The 20,184-nt window shown below is 44.8% G+C and overlaps 1 protein-coding gene and 1 long non-coding RNA gene across 2 annotated transcripts; one reads left to right on the top strand and one right to left on the bottom strand.

Annotated features, from left to right (window-relative positions):
• The first annotated feature begins 2,660 nt into the window (after nt 1-2,660).
• Nucleotides 2,661-10,309, top strand: LOC133271612 (uncharacterized). Its single transcript, XR_009744199.1, has 4 exons — nt 2,661-3,608; nt 3,732-3,825; nt 6,540-6,719; nt 9,275-10,309. It is a non-coding gene; the product is annotated as an uncharacterized LOC133271612 (long non-coding RNA).
• Nucleotides 10,310-12,729: 2,420 nt separating this feature from the next.
• FUT4 (fucosyltransferase 4) lies at nt 12,730-17,266 on the bottom strand. Its single transcript, XM_061457874.1, has one exon. The coding sequence runs from the start codon at nt 17,249-17,251 to the stop codon at nt 16,169-16,171; it is 1,083 nt and encodes a 360-aa protein (XP_061313858.1). The 5' UTR covers nt 17,252-17,266; the 3' UTR covers nt 12,730-16,168.
• Between the last annotated feature and the right edge of the window lie 2,918 nt (nt 17,267-20,184).

Consider the following 20,184-nt stretch of genomic DNA (forward strand, 5'->3'; position numbering starts at 1 on the left):
TGAGCTTCTAATGTTGTTTACCATTGATTTGCTTAGGCAGAGAAGGGTGGTTGGCTGCACACTCATGTTGAGCCCGGTTTGATCCTCCCCTGGGATCAGCCCTGGAGGAAACTCCTTCCTCAGGCTGTGGAGCCACTGGTCCAGCACATCTGCAGTGACCTTGCCAGATGCTGTTAAACCACCCATGAAGCAACAACAGCTGGCCACATCTGTGCTGTTCAGTGTGTGCCCTTCTGCCAGCACCATCCTACCTCGTGATTTCCCCATGTGAGCTCCTGCAGGATGCAGCCTTGCTGCAGCCTCCTGCCTCATGCACCCTCTGACCAGGTCCATCAAGCCCCAGAGGGATGCTGATACTGCAGGCACCTCACCTCTGTGGTGGTTCCCTGCTGTGAGTGGAGCCCAGAGGGATGGAAACAAGCCCTCCAAGTAACTTCAGCTCACTTCAGCACAATGGGTCAGAAGAACAGGGGTTGGGAAATGCCTGGAGAGTTGGAAAGGGTCACCACTGGCAAGAAGATGGGCAGGGAGAGCCCTAGTACCTGCACACAAGAGCTGCCAGAGCACCCACCTCAGGAAGCCACAACTCTGGAGACCTTTGAGTGGATTGCTCTATCACCTACACATTTTTTTTCCCTCTCCAGATCATGTTTTATTATATAAAATAAACTAATTCTGTGTTTAGTTTCAGCATAAGAGATCTGATGCCTCCTGGTTTACAAACAGCTTGTTCTAAACAAGCATAAATGTGAAACTGTATTAAGGAAAAGTAGTGCAACAAAAACAGTTACAAAAAACACTGGCATCTGAGATGGGCATTTTAGGCTCCTTTTATAGTCAGTGGGCAGAAACAGGCTATGATTCATCTCATCCTAAAAATAACTGGCTAGAAGCATGGATAAATTATGCTAAAGGCTTAGGCATATTCATTCTTCATCTACATTATTGTGCAGCACAGACACGACACAACATTGATTGTATATTCAGTACAGTCATTTCCTTCAAGAGGTACAATAAAAGAGAGTCCCCCCCAAATTAATATGCTTTGCAGTTAGGGGAATGTAGAGTGGGCCTTTCCCTAATGTCAGTGTCTAATGCAAGGGAGGGAATTAGGACTGTCATTTTTACATATTAGCACCATCCTAATTCATATTGTTCTTGCTTTAGCTGTCTGAATCTGGCTTCGGCTGTAGCAGGGAGAAGCAGGGGAGCAGGGCTGGGTCTGCTGTCACCTTCTGCTAATACAGGTGAGCATAGATTCCATCCTCCCATCTGGACTTCAATCTCTAGCTATAGATAAAGGACACTAAGGAAACAATGTGCAAAGAGAACATCAAAGCCCAGCTTTACCTTCCTCTTCATTGAAAGCTTTAATGCCCCAAAGCCAAGACAGTGTAAAAGCAGTGACATGAAATAGGCAACAAAACAGATGCTCAATACACAATGCTTCGGCTAAACCATCAAGATTGTAGAGGGGAAATCAGTAAAGAGAGGAAAAAAGATAAAACCTCTCCACCTGCCTGTCCTCGGCCATGTACAGACATTAATTACTACCTCAGGATGCAAATTCATTGCACTTTCCCTTCTGCACTTGTAATAGCCTGCTGAACCCGATGCCCTTACCTAATCCCACCCACTCCTTGTACCCAAGACATTATGGGCTTCATTATAGGTAGCAATATTAGCATGCTGCTACCTGAAGCCTGGTGAATGCCTCCACGGGCTCCTGTGGATGCGCTTGTAGGCACTCAAGACACCAGACTGGACCACAGGAATGTGCAGCATCATTGTGCTGCATAAAACCCCAGGAACCCATGCTCTGTAATAACAGTGTGCAGGTTAGAGCACTGAGTGAGCTGTTTTCTACTGAATCCAAAATGCCTGAAATCAGATCTCTGAGCTGTCTTGGTACAGTTACAGGATGGATCACGCTCACCAGCATCTCTGGCCGGTGCCAGCAGAGTGGATTTTACAATCTGACATTGGAAGTCTGTTCCTTACCTCCTGAAACCAGAATCACTCAAATCTGACAACATCCACAGCCTGCCATTGTGTTAATCTCTGCCACTGAACTTTAAGGACAACTGAACAAGCTGAGTTTGGTAAAGAAAGGCTGCTGTTGATAACACACTTTCTTTCATATTTTAGGTTTCAGGAAGCCTGGATGGGTTCTTGTTTGACACATGAAATCATCATGTTTTAATGGAGGTGAGACACAGGCAGCCCTAGATGAGCCCTTCATTCTTTTTGTTACCCTTAATGCAGTTATCATGAAGAGCTTCAGAATAGAAGACACCAGCTTGCCCTGGTTTCAGTTCGGATAGAGTTAGTGTTATTCCGAGTAGCTGGTACAGTGCTGTGTCTTGGATTTAGGATGAGAATAATGCTGATATCACAGGGATGTTTTAGTTACTGCTGAGCACCACTTACACAAAGCCAAAGCCTTTTCTGCTCCTCACACCACCCCACTAGTGAGGGGGCTGGGGGTGCACATGGAGCTTAGAGGGGACACAGCCGGGACATCTGACCCTCACTGACCAAAGGGATGCTCCACACCATATGGTGTCATGATGCATATTCTTGTATCATTATTATTCTTATTATTATATCTATATTATTATCATTATTTCCCTTCCTGTCCTGTGCCATTAAACTGTTGTTATCTCAACCCATGAGTTTTCCTTTTTTTCTGATCCTCTTCCCCCATCACACAGCTGTGTGGGGTTCAGCTGCCTGCTGGGCTAAACCACAGCACAGCTACACTGTTAGAGAACTGATGAACAAGTGAAGTGCATTGATCGATACCCACAGAGCAAACGAACCACGTTGTCTGGCTTTAACAGGAACCACTCAGTTTTCAAGAGCCTGTACACTCCAGCTCTCCTCACTGGTGTGACAGAGCAATTTGGCTGCTAGCCCACAAGCAAAGCGTTTCCCAAACAAAGGAAATCAATATTTCTATGTATCCATTCATGGACATACATCCCATTTAGAGTAAAACACTCATGCAGTTAACTGCATATGTGGTTGTCTCCATTTAGGAGCACAGCAATTTAATTACACCAAAAATATTGGAGGCTAGATGGAGATCTGGAAAAAACAAAACCCAGTTGTCAAACCTTTTGATCTCGGTCTCTTTGGGTGTGTTCTAAGGAAAACAGGCTGTCAGTGAGCAACAATCTGATTATTTGTTCCTTGTCTGACTCCAGGAAGGGCACTGGAACAAAGGACCCAGTTTTCAGGTGAGCCCTGGTCTTGGGTGAGAGCCACCTGGCAATGCCTCGGTGCAGTGAGGACTGAGGTAACAACCTACCTCATCCCTGGAAAGGAACCAGAACCAAAAGTGACAGTTTATCCATGTACCCAACTGACAGGATTCAGCTGCCACCTGTAATAGAAGTACATAACAAACCAGAAGTATTACGATAGCCTGACCTGCTCACGGAGAAAGAGGAGTGTTGGGTGTACCTGGGCATTCGTCCAAACATGCCTTTTTCTATGCAGGCTTTGTCTCCGTTATCTGTGTTTATCTTACATTAGGACTGGATCACAGCAACAGAAGGTAATACACAGCCAGGCTAGAAAACTGATCTCAAATAAGGACAATGGTATGAAAACCGAGTCAACTGAGATCTGGGGTGGTCTCCGACCTTTTCCCAAGCTGACCCCATGGGTCTGAATTTCACTTCTGTAATTGAATTGCAAGTGTGTCTTCGACCCCTCTGTTCCAGGAGACACCGACCGTTTCAAGTCATGGATAAAATCCAAGATGCTGATTTCAATTCAATATGTCTTTGGGACCTGGTATGAGCTACCAAAGAGCCTGTGAGTCTTCTTGTTTAATGCTGTCTTATTTAAGTAGCAGTAGTAACTTTTGAGCTAGAAGACCACCCTTCCTATAAAAGAACATTTCTAGCTATGTACATGAATTACTCTTCAGGGCAGTTTTATCTCTAAAGCTGGGCTAAGGATTAGAGAAAGTTGTTATTTACTTTGTCAAGTTTCTTCTTTTCACTTTAACCCATTATTTTGAGGTTTTACTCTGGATACTCATCTATTGGAGAGCAAATTAATTCCCTATTAAACTTGAAAATAATAGAAGCAGCATCTTCAGAGATCAATAAAATCACTTCGTTTCACCCAAAATACATAGTAGTCTGGCCAAGAATGTGTGATGATGGCTCCCACCATCACTGAGCAGCTCGCTGCATCACCGCTTGCTCCAAGAAGCAATGGTCCACTGTTCAGATCCACCTCCTCTTCCCCATGGTCAAGAAGATCATACGTGCTTTTCCATGTGCTGACACAGACACATTCTCCATTGCCAGAGTGTGTCCCTGGGTGGCAAAGGAAACATAGCAGATGATGAGCAGATCATCAGGTCATTGAAAATGCTGGTGCATCCCCTGAAAATCAGAACACAATGAGACATGACCAACTGACACCTCTTGTTCATGCAGGGTGTGCCTAAGTGGCGAGGAATAGAAGCCGGGGACTATGGACTTCTCTGGCACTTTGAGCTTTTTTTGCTTCATTAGTTTGAAGGAAAATTCCCTAAAATTCTGCTGATAACCTATGCTGACACGTGTTACTTCAGTTAAGAATCAGCTTGAGGTATTGAAAGAAAAGCTGCCCTTTAGCTTACTTTACAGCCCAGAGTCCCACAGGGTTGTACTTGTGATGTTAAGTACTTTGATTACATTTTTCATTTGATTCAAAGTTTACCCAAAACACCTTGTCCTCTGTACGTCATCCCACCGGAAAACAGCAGAACAAGTGGTTTTACTATTTGCATTCTGCAGTACCTGTTTCTTGACACAGCCAAGGTCCTTGTATTGCAGACCCATCTGAAATGCCATCCATGAGGTCACGCTCACTGCAAACAATGGCACACAAGGCAGTATTATTTCCTGCAGCCCCTGCTCTGTTTGTGTTGTTACTTGCACAGATCAAAGGGATGCAAAGCACTGGGAGTACCTAAACATATTACTGCATAATACAATGTAAACTGTGTGATTGGAAAGAACAGTTTGACTTAATTCACTTTCTGCTGCTTTCAGAACAAACAGCACATCGGTGTGGTCCCTCTAGTTAGTTAGACTTGGCACAGTCCTATTGCTGGGTCCACCAAGATGATTTCTGTGGCCCTTAGTGACATGGTTTAGTGGTGGACTTGGCATGGTTGGCCTCGATGATCTTGAAGGTCTTTTCCAACCTGGTTGCTTCTATGATTCTTCTGCAGCATTTCCATGTAGAATGTATGTCCATACACTCTCATGGCTTGAAGAAAACGAATTCAACAACAAGCACATAGCACAAGTTGCCTTTTGAGGAGACAATGAATATCTAGAGAAATATCTAGAATACTGTCCCAAGAGTCAAGGTCAGGAAAGATGCCATGGCTGGTCACGGGACTTTGAAACCCCTCAGGTAGCTCTCCCATGTTTTATATTAGACTTCGTGGAGGCTGAAGCATAGACAACTTGCTGTGACATTTTCACTAAAGCCATACATTCTTTTAGCTTAATGCTAATGCTGAGTTTTCATCACACACACCAAGTAACCTGAGATGTAACTGAACTTACTTTCTTTTAGTAGAATAGAGAAATATATGTAAAATCAGATGATTGACAGCCCTGGAAATTAAATAGACTGCCTCGCTGGTGTTTCTTATCCTGCTCCAGTAAAACCAGACAGGCAAGATGCCACTAAAACAAATGGATACTTTTCCTTTGATCCATCAGTAGCTTTTCAGAAGGATCAATATAGAAGGCTTTAATGTGCTCTAAACACTCTGCCTCCTGAAAGTAGCCTAAGATAAATGAGGTCACTCATGAGCAAGCAGACAGGAGACAGCCTAAATGATAGTCTTCCTGAGGTATTTCATGCCTCATAAAGGATGTATCTAGAGATACTCATGCTAATGTTTGGTTTGTGGGGCCAAGATATGATCTGCCATTGTACCCACCACTTTTCTGCGCACAGCCAGCATACCCACAAGTATTCAGACAGGCTGCAAGACGTAAGAGCATAAGGATGCCCAGAAGGAGCAAGCACCTCACGGAGCTGAACAGTACAGTCAGGTCCATCTCTGCATCCTCTAGGTAGATGTGAGCATGAGATCTGAGCCATCAGCACTCCCACACAGAGCTCACTGCACCCTCTGGGCATTATGCATCTGCCAGAGGAAAGTGATTATAACAGATTATAACAGTCCAGATCCTTTTGCAGTTAAGCAGGATCAAGCAGGTGAATAAGTTATGGGAAGAGGCAGTCAAGGATCAAACCTAAATTAGTGCAGATGCAGGTGTTCAGAAAAAAAAGGAGCTGAGATCTCTCCATCTCCATTCCTGCTACTGTCACATTATACAGTATATTATGGGAACATTATAGAGCAAATATGCAGTTTCTTCAATCTGCCATTTAGGAACACCTGCCTTCTAGAAGCGCCTCAACTCTTCGGGTGCGATTAGCTTTGGTTAAGGCAAGGAGATACACTACTCATCTAACTTTTCATCTCACATTCCTTCTGTTTCCAGTCACTTGGTAACTCCCCAGCCTGGCTATCCACAATCCCAAAAGGACACGGAAACAGAGGAGCACATACTCCGTTGAATATCCCAACCTGCCAGACCAGACTAACCTGCCCAAGCAGCTGAGCTGGTAAGAGGTAAATGAGAGCAAGATGGGGAAGATGGCCCACAGCAGAACTGTAACGGGTAAGTGCAAAGGGAGACACATCAATCACTAGAGCAATAGGAAGAGACAAAACATTTCAAACCGCATGAAGTCTATCTAAAAGCTTAAATAACATGTCTAGCTGCCCCACAGCCAGCAGACACTGCTTAAAGAGTCCATACCTTAGCCAGCTAGAGAGGTTTGACAGTTGTTGAGAGCTTGTAGAATTAAAAGACCATTTGCTATACAAAAAGGTTGGTTAAACTCACTTCTGCCCTTGAGGCATATTGGGAAGAGGATTTTTCCCACAGTATGTCACAAGTCAGTAATCAGTGCAAGGAAAGAAGCCTGTGCCTTGTGCATCCATAAAAGGGAGGAGCAAGATTCATCTTTCTTCTGACATACTTGAGATGAACCTTAACTTGCTGTTCGTGCCCTGATGATACCCAATCTCATGGCTGAGTGGATCACACATCTTGCTTGCATGCTCAGGATAAAATTACTCCCAGATGTGAGATCCAAAAGGAATTTCCCTCCCAGGCCCTGACCTGGTCAGGTCACCAGGGCTGCTTGTCAGCTTCCCAGGCTCCTGCAAGCTTTGCATCTAACACATATCTTTTCCAGCCTTGGTGACGTCCTTGCTTTGTCCTGCTCTCTTCCAGCTGCTGCATATGGAAAAAAGCTTATGGGGCTTTTTCAGCTTGTTTCTGCAGGTTTGAGGCATGGGAACATTCTGATGCCATGAAAAAGTCTGCACCTGTGATCAAAAGGGTCTCCTCTTGTGTTTTGTTGTGAAGTTCTTTGCATTCGTCAGATTCTTTAGGCAATGGTGTTCAAAAGAGTACTTCAACAGCTTAAAGAAAAATACCTTTGGTGGTGACATTTATCTTCTCCATCTCACACATGGAGTCAAACCCAGGTCTGCCACTCATTCATGCTACCTGCAGTGATGGTACCCTTGCAAGCTGCTCAAGGATGACCTAAGCCAGTGGCCCAGAAGGGATCAAAGATGTCCCAAGCTTCAGCATCTGCCCATGCACTGTGTGGATAGAAATAGGGACCAGAATCCTCCCATTACCCTGTCTACCTGTCCTGGTGCTGCCCTCCAGCAAAGAACAGGCACAGGGTACATCTGTGAAGCCCTGTACAATGTATGCTGCAAGGGCTGGGCAGGACTGAATGGGGTAAGACGACAGAGTATTGTGGTGTGCATTAGACTTTGGACCACTCCTGACAAACACCAGTCGTTAATGGTACCCCAGTATTGTTTCTCAGTGATCTGCAACCCACCGTGAAGCAGAGCTGTAAGAACATGGGTCCTCCGCACTCCTTGTCTGTGAGCAGGAGGCCAGATTTCCTCTCCTCTGCATCAGCAGATGCAACAAAACAATCTGTTTACTACAAACTCACCAGCTCCTGTGGATTATTCCTCACTTCATTAATTTCCTAATTATGAGAAACAGAAACGACTGCACTGTAATGACAAACTACAATGCAACTTCAGGCAAAGAGTCTGAAGGGAAAATTAAATACCAAAGGAATGGTTAGTTCTATAAACCTAGTTATTTCTTTAGTGTGGCTTTCTGAAGACGTAAGTTATCAGTACATAATGTTCCAAGCATGAAATGAAGCACCTCAGGAGGTAAAGGTGGGCATGCTGGTTTCCATCACTTGAGAGCCTGACCTTGTATCTCTAGTTATTCATTAACTCCAAAGCAGAAAGATACCTCTGACAGGAGAGGTTACTCACAAAGGGACTGCTGTGGAATCAGTGAAGTTCCAGGAAGTGTCTTTCCTGCTAGGGTTACTATGGAGATAGAACAAAAGAAACAAAACAGACTCTTTGGGGAGTTTTTTCATATTAATTGGGCTCTGCAAGTGAACATTTCAGTTGCTATCCCCGCCCTGGTTATCTTCTCCTTTTCTGATATTATTGATGTAATTGACTCCTTTCTTCTGCTGCTGCTGTGCAACCTGCACCTTCCTGTGCTGAGCATGGCCATCCTTGTCTTCCGCTAGCTGTCATTACAAGATATAATGGGTATTTGATTGAAAGCTGAATATTCAGCACAAGGACAAGAATAAAGACATAATTTGTAGGATTCTGTTAATAACTTGACAGGGACTCAGCAGAACACTCACTTTTCAAATTCTGAACAAAGCATGAATTTTAGTGGTTAATTTTATCCATTACTAAAGGCAGATAAAAGCTGAGTGAAACCCCGTTCCCAATGACAGCAGTGCCAAAACTCCTACTGACGTTAAGTGTCAATGATCCCAGATAAACTAGCAATTATAGGTGTGAAAAAGGACTGAAACCAGCCTGTGCCTTCCCTTGCCTTCAGTCATCTTTCTTCCTAAGGTTTAAGAAAGGTGTATGTTGGGAAGCATGATTAGGAAGATCTCTCTTCCTCCTTCCCTTTCCCTTCATTAACCCACTCCACACCTAAGCTCTCTCCTGAGCTCTCATGCTGGCTCTCACAGATCTTCCCCTTCCTTCAGCACTAACAGCATCATCCAGAATGAGGATAAGAAAGGGACAGAAGATTGCAAGAGAAGAGACAGAGGAGCTGGTGGTAACCTTGTTCTCTTTCAGTCATGCAGGGGCAGAGGTAGAAACAACAGATAAACCCAGGATGCACGCAGCTGATTGCAGCTGTGTCTGCCTGGAGTATCTCTGCAAAACAGATGTGCTCTTGCAAAAGTGAGGATGAGTCCCAGAGGACCTGAAGTGAAGCCTTGCAGAAACCAAGTCCCAATGCTTCAGACCAGCCCTATAATCACAAATAACTTGTTCACACCTACAGAGGAAACTTCCACAACAAAAACCGTCTGGTCCTTAGCTCAGTGCTATAAATCCACAAACTTCCTTTTCCCAGTTACACCAGTGAAATGTATTTTTTAAACTCTTGTCTTTATTATAAAGTACTTTTGTAAAATGGCAGATTACATTTAATACCTGCATTTAACAATACAATCTGGGTTTGACACAGTGGCAGCACAACGGAATAAAATGCTACTCTGAAGAAGGGTAATTCAGGCTTTAGCTTGCCTCCAAAGGTTCACTGCAGAAAACATTCCTCATCACAACTACTGTAACAGACAGGGTGGAGAACCTATGGGGTTTTTTCACTAAAGCCATGATGTGTAAAGCCTGATGGTGCTTTATCAGAGCCTGAGCCCAGCACGAATTCTGCTTTGATTAACGTTAACTCATTTTTTTCACTGCAACACACACACTGAATGAAGTCTTTGTGTTCATATTCCATCTCTAGGATTCTATCATTGTGAGATAATATAGCAGTGGGAATCTTCTGGGATACCTGATAAAATAGTCTTCACCAATAAATAGAAAACTCACAGCATAAAGTCTCAGCTTTAAAATCTGATGAGAAGTTTCACTGCAGGATGGCGTCTCAGACAAAGTATTACTATAAAACATTCTTCTCTAGTTTCCCTTCAGCCTCTACTTGCATTTATCCCAACTACTGCAAAATATGATCAAAATTCTCAGCAAACATCCATATATTCACTTTTCCCTTCTTAGCTCTGCTTCTCCAAAGTGAGAAGCTCTTCTCTCCAGAGTGGAAAGCCATGAGAGCCACTGGGCTGTGCACGTTTGAGGAGCAACATGTGAATGACAGGGAAGTGAAATTAGCAATAAGCCAAGCAAAATGTAGGTTTGGGGCTGGAAAGGAAATAAACATGTTCAGAGCTCTGCCTTAATCTCAAGAGGGCATTCCTATTCAGAAACAGATGGAAGCATGAGCACAAGCATGATTCTGAGCCTATGTTCTCTCGTTTTACTTCGGACTGGAGTCAGAATTTCCAAGAAAGTTCTCTTTGTTCACAGTTAAGCATTAAAAATGGAAATCCATACTTTCCTGCAATTGCAAGCCTTTTTCTCTTATTACTTTTATTTTGGCATCATTTTTGCATTTTAAATCCAACTTCATCTATAGGACAATTATTTTTCTGTATCTCATGCAGTCCTGTTGTGCTTGCTTCAACAAATTGATCAGCTTTAATACTACACTAAGTAGGTTATTTGGCAGCATTACAAATGCACCAAATCTGATTATATTCACAATCTGATAATCTACACTCTCCATTTGCAATCATGTTTCTGCCTTCTGCTCACAAACAACACGGCCAATTTCCAGTCATAGGCACTCCTGTGATGAGGGTCTCAGAGCCAGAATATCCCACAGCATGGGCATTGATAGTGCTCTGTTTCTTCCTGGACTGAGCTTCCCGTTATCCAAAATAGCTACAGCATCTTCCACACATTTGAGGATGCAAATGCAGAATTGTCTTCCATAATGCATGTAACCAACCCGTGGGCTGATTATGTTCAGAAGACGGTTTAATAAATAGAGAGAAAACCAAATTTCAAATTTTGAACCATCTTGTGATAGTTATTAAAAAGATACTATTAAAATATTGAGCACTACAGAAATAAAGCTCCATTTTAACCCTGTTTGCAAAATTTAAACCCATGCAGTTGTAATTCCAAGGACCTAAAATCACTGAAGGACTTTAGAGAAGTATTTACTCCTTAAGGGAAAATTTTTCCAATCCAAAAGGACTCAACAGCTTCAGGATGCTTCCTGAACACATTGAGCACCTTACCACCAACAGTGCAAAACCCCTGCAGTTCTCAAAGCACTCCTCAAAAATAGGCTTTGTTTTCTCCCCTCACATATTCTTTGGGGTGAGAGTCTCAGGAATAACTGCTACTGTGCCAAATTTAGGCTTAAGTAATTAGCTCAAGAGAAAAGCAAAACAGCTGCAGAATGCAGAACACACATAGGCACTCTGGCCCTAAGTATTGGTTTTAAACTGACCATACAGAAGAAAATATAGTTATACAGATCATAATTGTTAAACCAAGTTGGCTACAAGCTACACCTGAGTTATTCAAATAATTACCTTTTTTAGTAATTACAAATAGGCTTTTCTATTTGGATCCTGATTTATCTTCAGTTAAACAGCACCTAAATCCATGTTAACTCACTGTGTTCTCATCAACAGGTTTTAGACTGAGCCAGCTCTATGCTCCCTAAACAGAACTGTTTACACTCTTAAAACAAGTACATTCTGTATGACTGTTGGAAAGAGCGCCTGTGCAAGTGAGTTCAACCAGGTGTAACTCACTTTTTAAGGTCACCAAAGAAGCTTGAACAAATGGCACCCAGTGCTTGGCACCAGTTTCCCATATCCGAGTTCAATCACATCTGGAAAAACGGAAAAAAGCTGTTCCCCCATTCAGGCATGAGTAAGCAAGCAGTCAGGTTAAGCTCCACTCACAAAAGCTAAACACGATGGGGATACAACATCAATCACCTGAGGGGGGGGGAAGAGAGGACTGTAGCACTTACCCAATCCATAACATGTAGATGAGGCCCTTAGTGACATGGTTTAGTGGTGGACTTGTCAGTCCTGGGGTAAAGGTTGGACTTGATGATCTTAAAGGTCTTTTCCAACCGAGCTGATTCTATGGTTCTATGATCCTGGCTGGGCAGGAAATTTCAGGACTGCTGGAATTTCTCAGTACTATGCACCAAGCAGTGCAGAAGATGAGTAAAGAAAGAGGTACACAATCACCCATGCTGCAAGCGGTGTTAACTAAAGCTAAGGGAAAAGAAGCTTTGGGCCCTACCTGCTGAACATCAATATAAACACAATCTCAATTCCATTATGAAATTTAAGGATGGCAAAAATAAATGCAACCACAGCCAGACTCTCTGTAGGTCAAGAGACAGTGTGGTTTTGGGTTTGGTTCGAAATGACGTTTTTCCAGCAGACATCCAACTTCAATAAATGCTCCTTTTCATACGGAAAATACCTCAGCGCAGCCTCTCCTATGAAAATATTTTTCTCCTGGCACAACCAGGTTTCATTCCTAACCTCAGATGGTCTCGATACTTTGAGAACAATCAGCCACTTCTACTGATCAAACAAACATGAAAAGAAATTCATTCTCTTTCAAAAGCAGCTTTCTACAGCTTTTGCAACACAGAAAACAAAATAAGGTCATTTTGAGCTGCTTCCTTGAATTTTATTGAGTGTCAAACTGAATAATTAATACAAAGTTACTTCATTCTATGAAGATTAAGAGACATTACAGTATAAAATTCCCTGAGATACAACATGTAACTTAAAGGATCATGTGCTTCTCTATTCCACTTCCACCACAATCAAAAAGGAATACCATTTCTTCACCTTATAAAAACCAGAAGGTGATCATCTTCCTTTCTCTCCCTCCACCACAATACTTTAAGGCATGGAAAAACACCCACTTTTTAAAAATGTATTCAAAATGGTTTTTTTACTTAAAACATAAAATCCCTTTACTTAATTTTTACAGACGGATTATATATATCACCTTCAATACCTTGTGGAGACTGGTACCTTATCTACAATCCAATTTGCTCAGGCAAACTTTTTATTCATCACTGTACTTGAGCAATATAAAGTAAATGACAAAAGCCAGCCCTTAGTTTATGAGTACACTATTAGCCAGTGGAGTGGGTGAGCCAGAAACCAAAGTAGATTTATAGAGATGCTGTATTACTGACTTATAAGAAGCTGCAAGGGCTGAATTTTCTCCCCAGTCTAAAGGGAAAAATGTGCAACGGTCACACAAGGCTGATGAAACAAGAGGTTTCTTCTCTCCCAGCACAAGTGCTCTGCAATAATTATTACAGGACTGCAGTCTTCATTATACAATTCCTGAAATTACTCAATGCAGCACATACAAATACAGCACAGTTGAGATCACCTTATTCAAACACGATGCTTTAATTATTGCATAGGTCTTTTCTGAATGTTACAAACCTCGAGTTCATCAAAGATTTCAAATGTTTTTCTTAGGAGGAGGAAAAAAGCATGGGTTGTGATCTCTGGAAATTCCCATGCTCCTGGAGCTCGCTCTCCTGCCTGAGGCATTACTAATGATTACACAGAACTGTGTGCCTGGAAACTTTCAGAAAATGCTTAAAGATTTAGGAGGACTGGAAAAAATGCACTAGTTTCAGCAGACTGGTGCAAAGTAGTGTGATCTTCAGTATCAGCTCACTTTTAAAACCTGGGTTTTGTATACATTTATGTGAACTGCCCATGGCAGGGGTGTGGAACTGGATGATTTCAAGGTCCTTTCCAACCCAAACCATTCTATAATTCTATAAACTGTGATAAAAACTGAACAGTATAACAGGGTAAATCAAACGCAGACAGATTCTCTGATCCCAACACTCAGCTATTACTGTTGACGCTACACTTAAATCACACTTTTTATATTATCAGAACCAATCTTATGGGAGTAGTAACCATTGTTAGAGAAACAGATGAGCATGCAATGAAGAATATGCTTTTGCTTTAATCACTTAAGACCTGTTCAAGTGAAAATGCAGCACCAGGGACCATCCCTGCTACACTCCACATCATGCTGTCTTACTTCTATCCCAATCAAATTTCTACAGTGAATCTGCCATTAACAACAGAAAGGTTCACAAAGTACTTTCAGCCATCCTTCCTTCAGCAAAGGCAGATGGAATAAGCATAGAAGCCAGCGAGATCTGATCTGGTAAATCTGTGCAAATTATTAATGAACTTCATTATTATTAGGGGGCTTGAGGCTTTGATAGGTTTGGGGTTTTTTTTCTTTTCAGTAATCCTTGGTTCCATGCTTACCTACTCAAGGGGAACATCTAATTTAAAATGAATTACAGTAAGCTGCTATCTCATAAAAGCACCTATCCAACATCTCTTACTGCTTAAGGCAAATGTAATCCTGTTCTAACTTAAATATGACTCACAAATGCCAGTAAACTCACCTGTTCTGATGCACACCTTGTGCTTGTAACCAACCTTCTTTTCCCACCTGTTCTGTGCCCATGATTTTACTCTGAGTGAAGTCTCTGGATAACTCCATGGGTTATCCAGCTCCTTAAATAGGAGCTGGACAAATCCCATAGTCCTTTGTGCAGGACTTTTGTGGGCTATCATTTTTTGTCACCAAACATTACAATTGCGATGGGCAGGGAAGGCTAAGCTTCCTGAGGAACTGTAATCGCAACTGAAGTTTCTCTCTGGATGTCATCAAGCAAGATTATATATAACCAAAAAGTAACCATACACCTACTACCAGGAAGACTCCAGCAAAATGTCAGAGTCTGAAAGGGAATAATCACCATCAATGTTCCCTGTAGGTATTGACAGAAGGAAGTTTTGCCTAAGGAACCTATTTATTAATTAAAAAAACTGAGCCAGAAAAAAAAACTCAAAACCAAAGGAAAACAAGTAGTGAATCGTTCCCTTTGGATACTCTTTCCTCACACAATCTGTATTATACCAACAGTCTAGATATTATTCTCTACAGTAATTTTCTTTTCAAAAGGCAGTGATTTGGGACTGGAGGATTTTGGGGAGGGTTTGGTAACTATTATTGTACAAACAGCAAAGAAGCGCTCTGAGTAGTCTGTCACCTGGCAGAATTGCTACAAATGCGTGCCATCAACCAAAACACTCGCAACACACCAGGACTGTCTACTGATACTGGAGAAATGAGTTAGCCTTTCTGTACACATACTCAGTATAGTACTAAAACTCCCATGGTTCTGAGCCTTTCCCTGCTTTTTCCTATATGGCAGTAATTTTGCAGGGAAAAATGCAGATTCCTGTAAACATTTTCTAATTCCTGAATAAAGGAATGGTTGGAAATGTTCCGACTCTTTCTATAGTCTATCATTTCCTGTACTTAAGGTTCTTCTCCACCTTCATACAGGATAAATGTGACCATGTTTTGGGTAGGCAGTGGAAGAAACACTCTACATCATCTGAGCTGTTTGTTCCACTCGGATCCACCCTCCCCATGCACTTTTTCCTAAATGGAATTATTATTTGGCTCAAAGCATTATTAGTTGGCTGCTGCAATTTCAAACATTGCTTAAAAGTGCTACTGTATCATTACATTCTTACATTCAACACTTGTGGCTCAGAATTTGTCTGCAAACAGCTTTCACGTGCATAACGTGCATCACTGGTTAAAAATATTCACTTTTGTCCTTGGAATACAGAAGGCCAGCGCTGATCACGTATCCTCTGTAAGCAGAAGAAATGGTCCAGGAAGCTGTCACAGCCGACGAAATTGGTTGCAGATGTACAGCTGAAGAATTTGGCATCAGTCAGTTACGTCAAGCTGCGCACAAATGTAAAGGCTTCAGATCTGTACTACCTCTGGAGATTCAGCTTTGCTCTTGAAGAATCATCTTGCCCGATGTTTCTTTGTCCTTCCATAATTTTGCACTTTAATAAAGATCTTCCTTTTGCAGGCTTTTCACAGCTTGTTTACCTGTAGCTTCTCTTGCTGATGACAACTTCTGTGCACTACCTCAGTTAACGATCTCTGAGAACCATCCTTCCCTACGCCTTGGTGCAGCCCACTGCCGGCACAGGCTGCCCAGGCAAACCTCATCCTCCAGGAACGTCAGCTTTCAAACCAGCTGGCCAGGTTTCGTACAGTCTTGATTTGATTCCCGGCTGTCTTCACGGCCTTGCAAACCTTGCAGAGATGCTCATCCCAGAAGGAGGTGACGTGGACTTCGTACTTCTTCCTCCAGGCAAAATACTTCCTGTAGTTGGGCTTGTTTTTATCAAGGAACTTCAGGTAGGTGGCCAGCAGCCGGGGGCTGGGGAAGTCATCGACGTGGATGAAGGAGTCGCGGGGGATGAAGCGCTCGTAGTTAGCCCTGCGGGGTCCGAGGACGACGGGCACGGCGCTGGCGGCAAAGGCGTTTCTCCAGAGCTTCTCAGTGATGTAGTCGGTGTGCTGGGAGTTCTCGAAGGCCAGGTAGAACTTGTAGGCTGAGACGGTCTCCACCACGCCGCCCTCGGACAGCGTCAGCCCCCTTGCCCCATATACATCAATGGCGAGGTACTCCTTCAGCTGGCGGTAGTAGCGCACGCGGGCGTGCTCCTCGTTCCAGTTGCTAATGACCCAGGCCACCAGCCGCGTCTTGCGGGGCAGGACGAAGGGCCGGGGCGCGGGCGGGGTGTAGAGGTACCCATAGGGCACGAATACATCCGAGTCCCGCCGGTAGGACATGGTCCAGTTGAAGAGACCGGCCAGTCCTCGCAGGCCGGGCGAGTGCGACGGCGACTCGAAGTTCATCCACACCCAGAGCTGCCGCGGCGGCCGCGGCGGGGGCCCTCGGGGGAGCCCCTCTGCCCCGTGCAGCGCCAGGTCGCGGTGGTGGAAGAGCACCGCCTGCGCCTCGCCGTAGCTGCTGCGGTCGGCGCTGAGCCGGCAGCCCGTGATGTTGTAGCGCCGGTGGCAGTCGGCCATGCGCCGCGGGCGGCCGAAGGGCTCCCACCACAGCAGCACGGTCACCTCGCCGCCGGCCTGCGCTCCCCTCGCCGCCTGCGGCGGCCCCGGCTCCGGCAGGCGGGCGTACAGGGCGAGGGCGGCGGCGGCGCCCAGCACACCGGCCGCCAGCGCCCACCGCCGCCCGCGGCAGCGCCGCGGGCAACCGGGCTGGCCGGCGGGGCGGCGGCGCGGGGCCGGCTCCATGCAGGCCGCCCGCTGCCGCCGCTCTGCCCTTCGCGGCCGCCGCGGGGCAGGCTTGGGGCCGGGCAGCGCATGCTGCGGCTGGGGCTGCGCCCGGGGCTGCTGCCACCGCCGCCTCTCCGCGCCCACCCCTTGCCCCGGCGGCGGGGAGGTGCCGCAGCCGGTGCCACCCCACCTCCCGGCCATGCCGGGCCGTCCTCCGCTGCCGGCCGCATCCCCGCCGCCTACCGCCCTCCGCCGCGCCCCGCCCCGGCTGCCGCCCTGCCCCTCCCGCGGGGGACAGCGGTCCCCAGCGCCCTGCGGGGCCGCAGCCCGCACCGTGAGGCAGTGCCGCCGTGGCAGCGCCGGGGATCGAGGAGGTGCCCGCGGGCCGCTGCGGGCCATGGAGACCTGGCGGTTACTGAGGTGATGGTCACTGCCTTGCTCCACGGCCCCGCGTTGCTCACCCCGTTTCGGGGCTACAGAAGGAATTTGTGTCTCAGCACTCGGGCAGAGCCCAGCCCAGCAGAAGAAGGGGTCAGGGGATGGTGCACAGGGGGCTTCAGTGAGCTGTGGTGGGTTGACCCTGGCTGGAGTCCAGGTGCCCGCCAAAGCTGCTCTGTCACTGCCCTCCTCAGCTGCAGAAAGAGCAAGCATGTGGACCAGAGAATGCCCATGCACTAGGATAGGTTGGGAACATTCTGGCTGATAAAAAGCCATGAATGAACCGAGATGAAAGTAAAGCAAGTCACCTGCTGGGCAAGATATCCATCAGACAGATAAGTAATTATTTCCCCGCTGGTGGAGCACTTCCTGGAATACTGTCTCCAGTGCAGCTTCCCAGTTCAAGAAGGATGTTGAGAATATGGTCCAGTGGAAGGCTACTGAGATTATGAGAGACCCTAGAGCATAAAAGCTAAGAGGAGAGGTTGAGAGAGGTAGTTTTGTGTAGCCATGTGAAGAGGAGGTGATGGGATGATTTAATGGGAGCCAGCAAATACCGGAAGGTGAGTTATGAAAGTAATGGAGCCACTACAAGAAACAACCACCACAAATTCCGAGTTGCAAGGTTCAGGGTTAGACATTACGAAAAGCTTCTTCTCCAAGAGGGTGGCACAGCACTGGGACAGGCTGCCAGAGGTGGTGTGCAGTCTCTATCCTTGAATATTTTCAACATCTTGGTGCTAGTCCAGCCAGCACCTTGGTGAGCACCTTGTTTAGTGCTGGTAATGATGCTCTTCTGAGTTGGAGGGTGGATTAGTGACCCCCAGAGATCACTTACAAGCAATGATGTGTCTTGGAGCAGGGGCAGTAAGACACTGACTATAACCACAGCTGTTGGCATTTCTTATGTTTTATGAGTGCTTAATGCACAGACAACGGAAGCCTGCGAGTGTTTTTGTGTACAATTAATAAATTTATGGAAGCACACAACCCAGTTACTAAACTAACACCAACATCACACGGAAGTGTTTATTTTTCAGGGGTAAACAGGCTTGAATCACTTTTTTCACTACTACAGAGGTAAGTCACAGGGCCTTGATCTATGTGGGTATGTAAAACCTGTGCTGCAATCCAAATGGTCAGCAAGAATTTATGGCTGCCGTAACATTGCTGCCTGTATGAGAGGACCATGGATCTCTGCTGTTGGATATGAAAATGCACAGTGTCAGAGCTAGAAGCTCTCCATGTCTCTGCAAACAGTCTCTGAACTCTGTGAATCGCTTAGTTCACTGAAGCGAATGACCTGGCGGAAAAAAGTTTCAAGCCTATCTGATACACTCTTACAGAGCAGCTCTGTGAAACAGAGCTGGACAATGTGATTTTCTGGTAACCGTATGGGTTTGTATGTTATTTCTTCTTGCTGAACTCCAAGTTTATCAAACTTTCTCTGTACTCAAGTTCTACAAGCCAAGATGTCAACCCTACTTTCTAATTTACCATTGTCTGCATGCGTGTGATAGCCAATAGCAGCAAAAAAAAACCTCTTAGTGCAATGAACATAGCACTTGTCTTGACAAGTAACAGTGATTTCAGTCAAATAATGGGAATCTGGGAAAATTATTTTGCCAGTGTAGAAAACTGCAAACGAATGTAGAAGCTAAGGGAGAGTCAAATCCTCTGAGGCCACGATCTGCACCAAGATTCAGTCCAGGGCCCACCCGACACAGTGAACGCTACCTAAAATGAGCACAATCCCTAGTCTGCCTTAATTAAAGATTCAAAGTTGTCCAAATGCTCTCCTGTTAGTAATTTTGTTTATTTAGACATTTTTGCAGATAATGTGAGAAATCTGGCACCCATGAAAGTCAGTGGAAGAACTCAAGCGACTTCTGTGGAATTCTGATTCACTCAATAAATTTGATTGTATCAGCTGCAATGGCAGTTCTGGTTTTCCTTCAGGAACTTACATTTCAGCACTGATAGATGACTTTGGAGGAGTCTTTTCTGATCAAGTTTACATTTGCATTTCTTGAAGATTTAATGCTAAGCTATTCCAATTCCAGAGCTTAGCCAATTAGATGGAGGGCTCCAGGCGGTCTGTGAAATGTCTCAGGACAACTCAACATGGAAGTCTTTACAAGCCAAGTGGTGACAAATATGGAAAAATGAATATATATGCTTTCCTTGTGAAGGATTAATAGCAGGAGTTGGCTAGTTCTGCTTTGTTTGCAGTCTCACAGTGAAACTTCAGTGTTTCATGTTCAGCTGCATTGCAGTGGCCCCTCTTTTAGGGTTATTGTCATAGGGGAACAAACGTGCTGAATTATTTAGCACGAGATCAGAACAAGGCTTTCTGTATTCATCAACACATTATCAGCTAATGCATTACACTGCACACTGAACAAAGCTACTACTGAAAGCCACAGTAAGTTGTGATGGTATATACAGCATGGAAACCCAGTACTGTAACATTTCCTATGTGTTTTATTATGGCAAATAAGAGATCATTTCAA

This window comes from Pezoporus flaviventris, unplaced genomic scaffold (genome assembly GCF_033815535.1).
Source record: "Pezoporus flaviventris isolate CSIRO_AGI_PZ_B2104156 unplaced genomic scaffold, CSIRO_AGI_Pfla_v1 ptg000025l, whole genome shotgun sequence".
Lineage (NCBI taxonomy): Eukaryota > Metazoa > Chordata > Aves > Psittaciformes > Psittacidae > Pezoporus > Pezoporus flaviventris.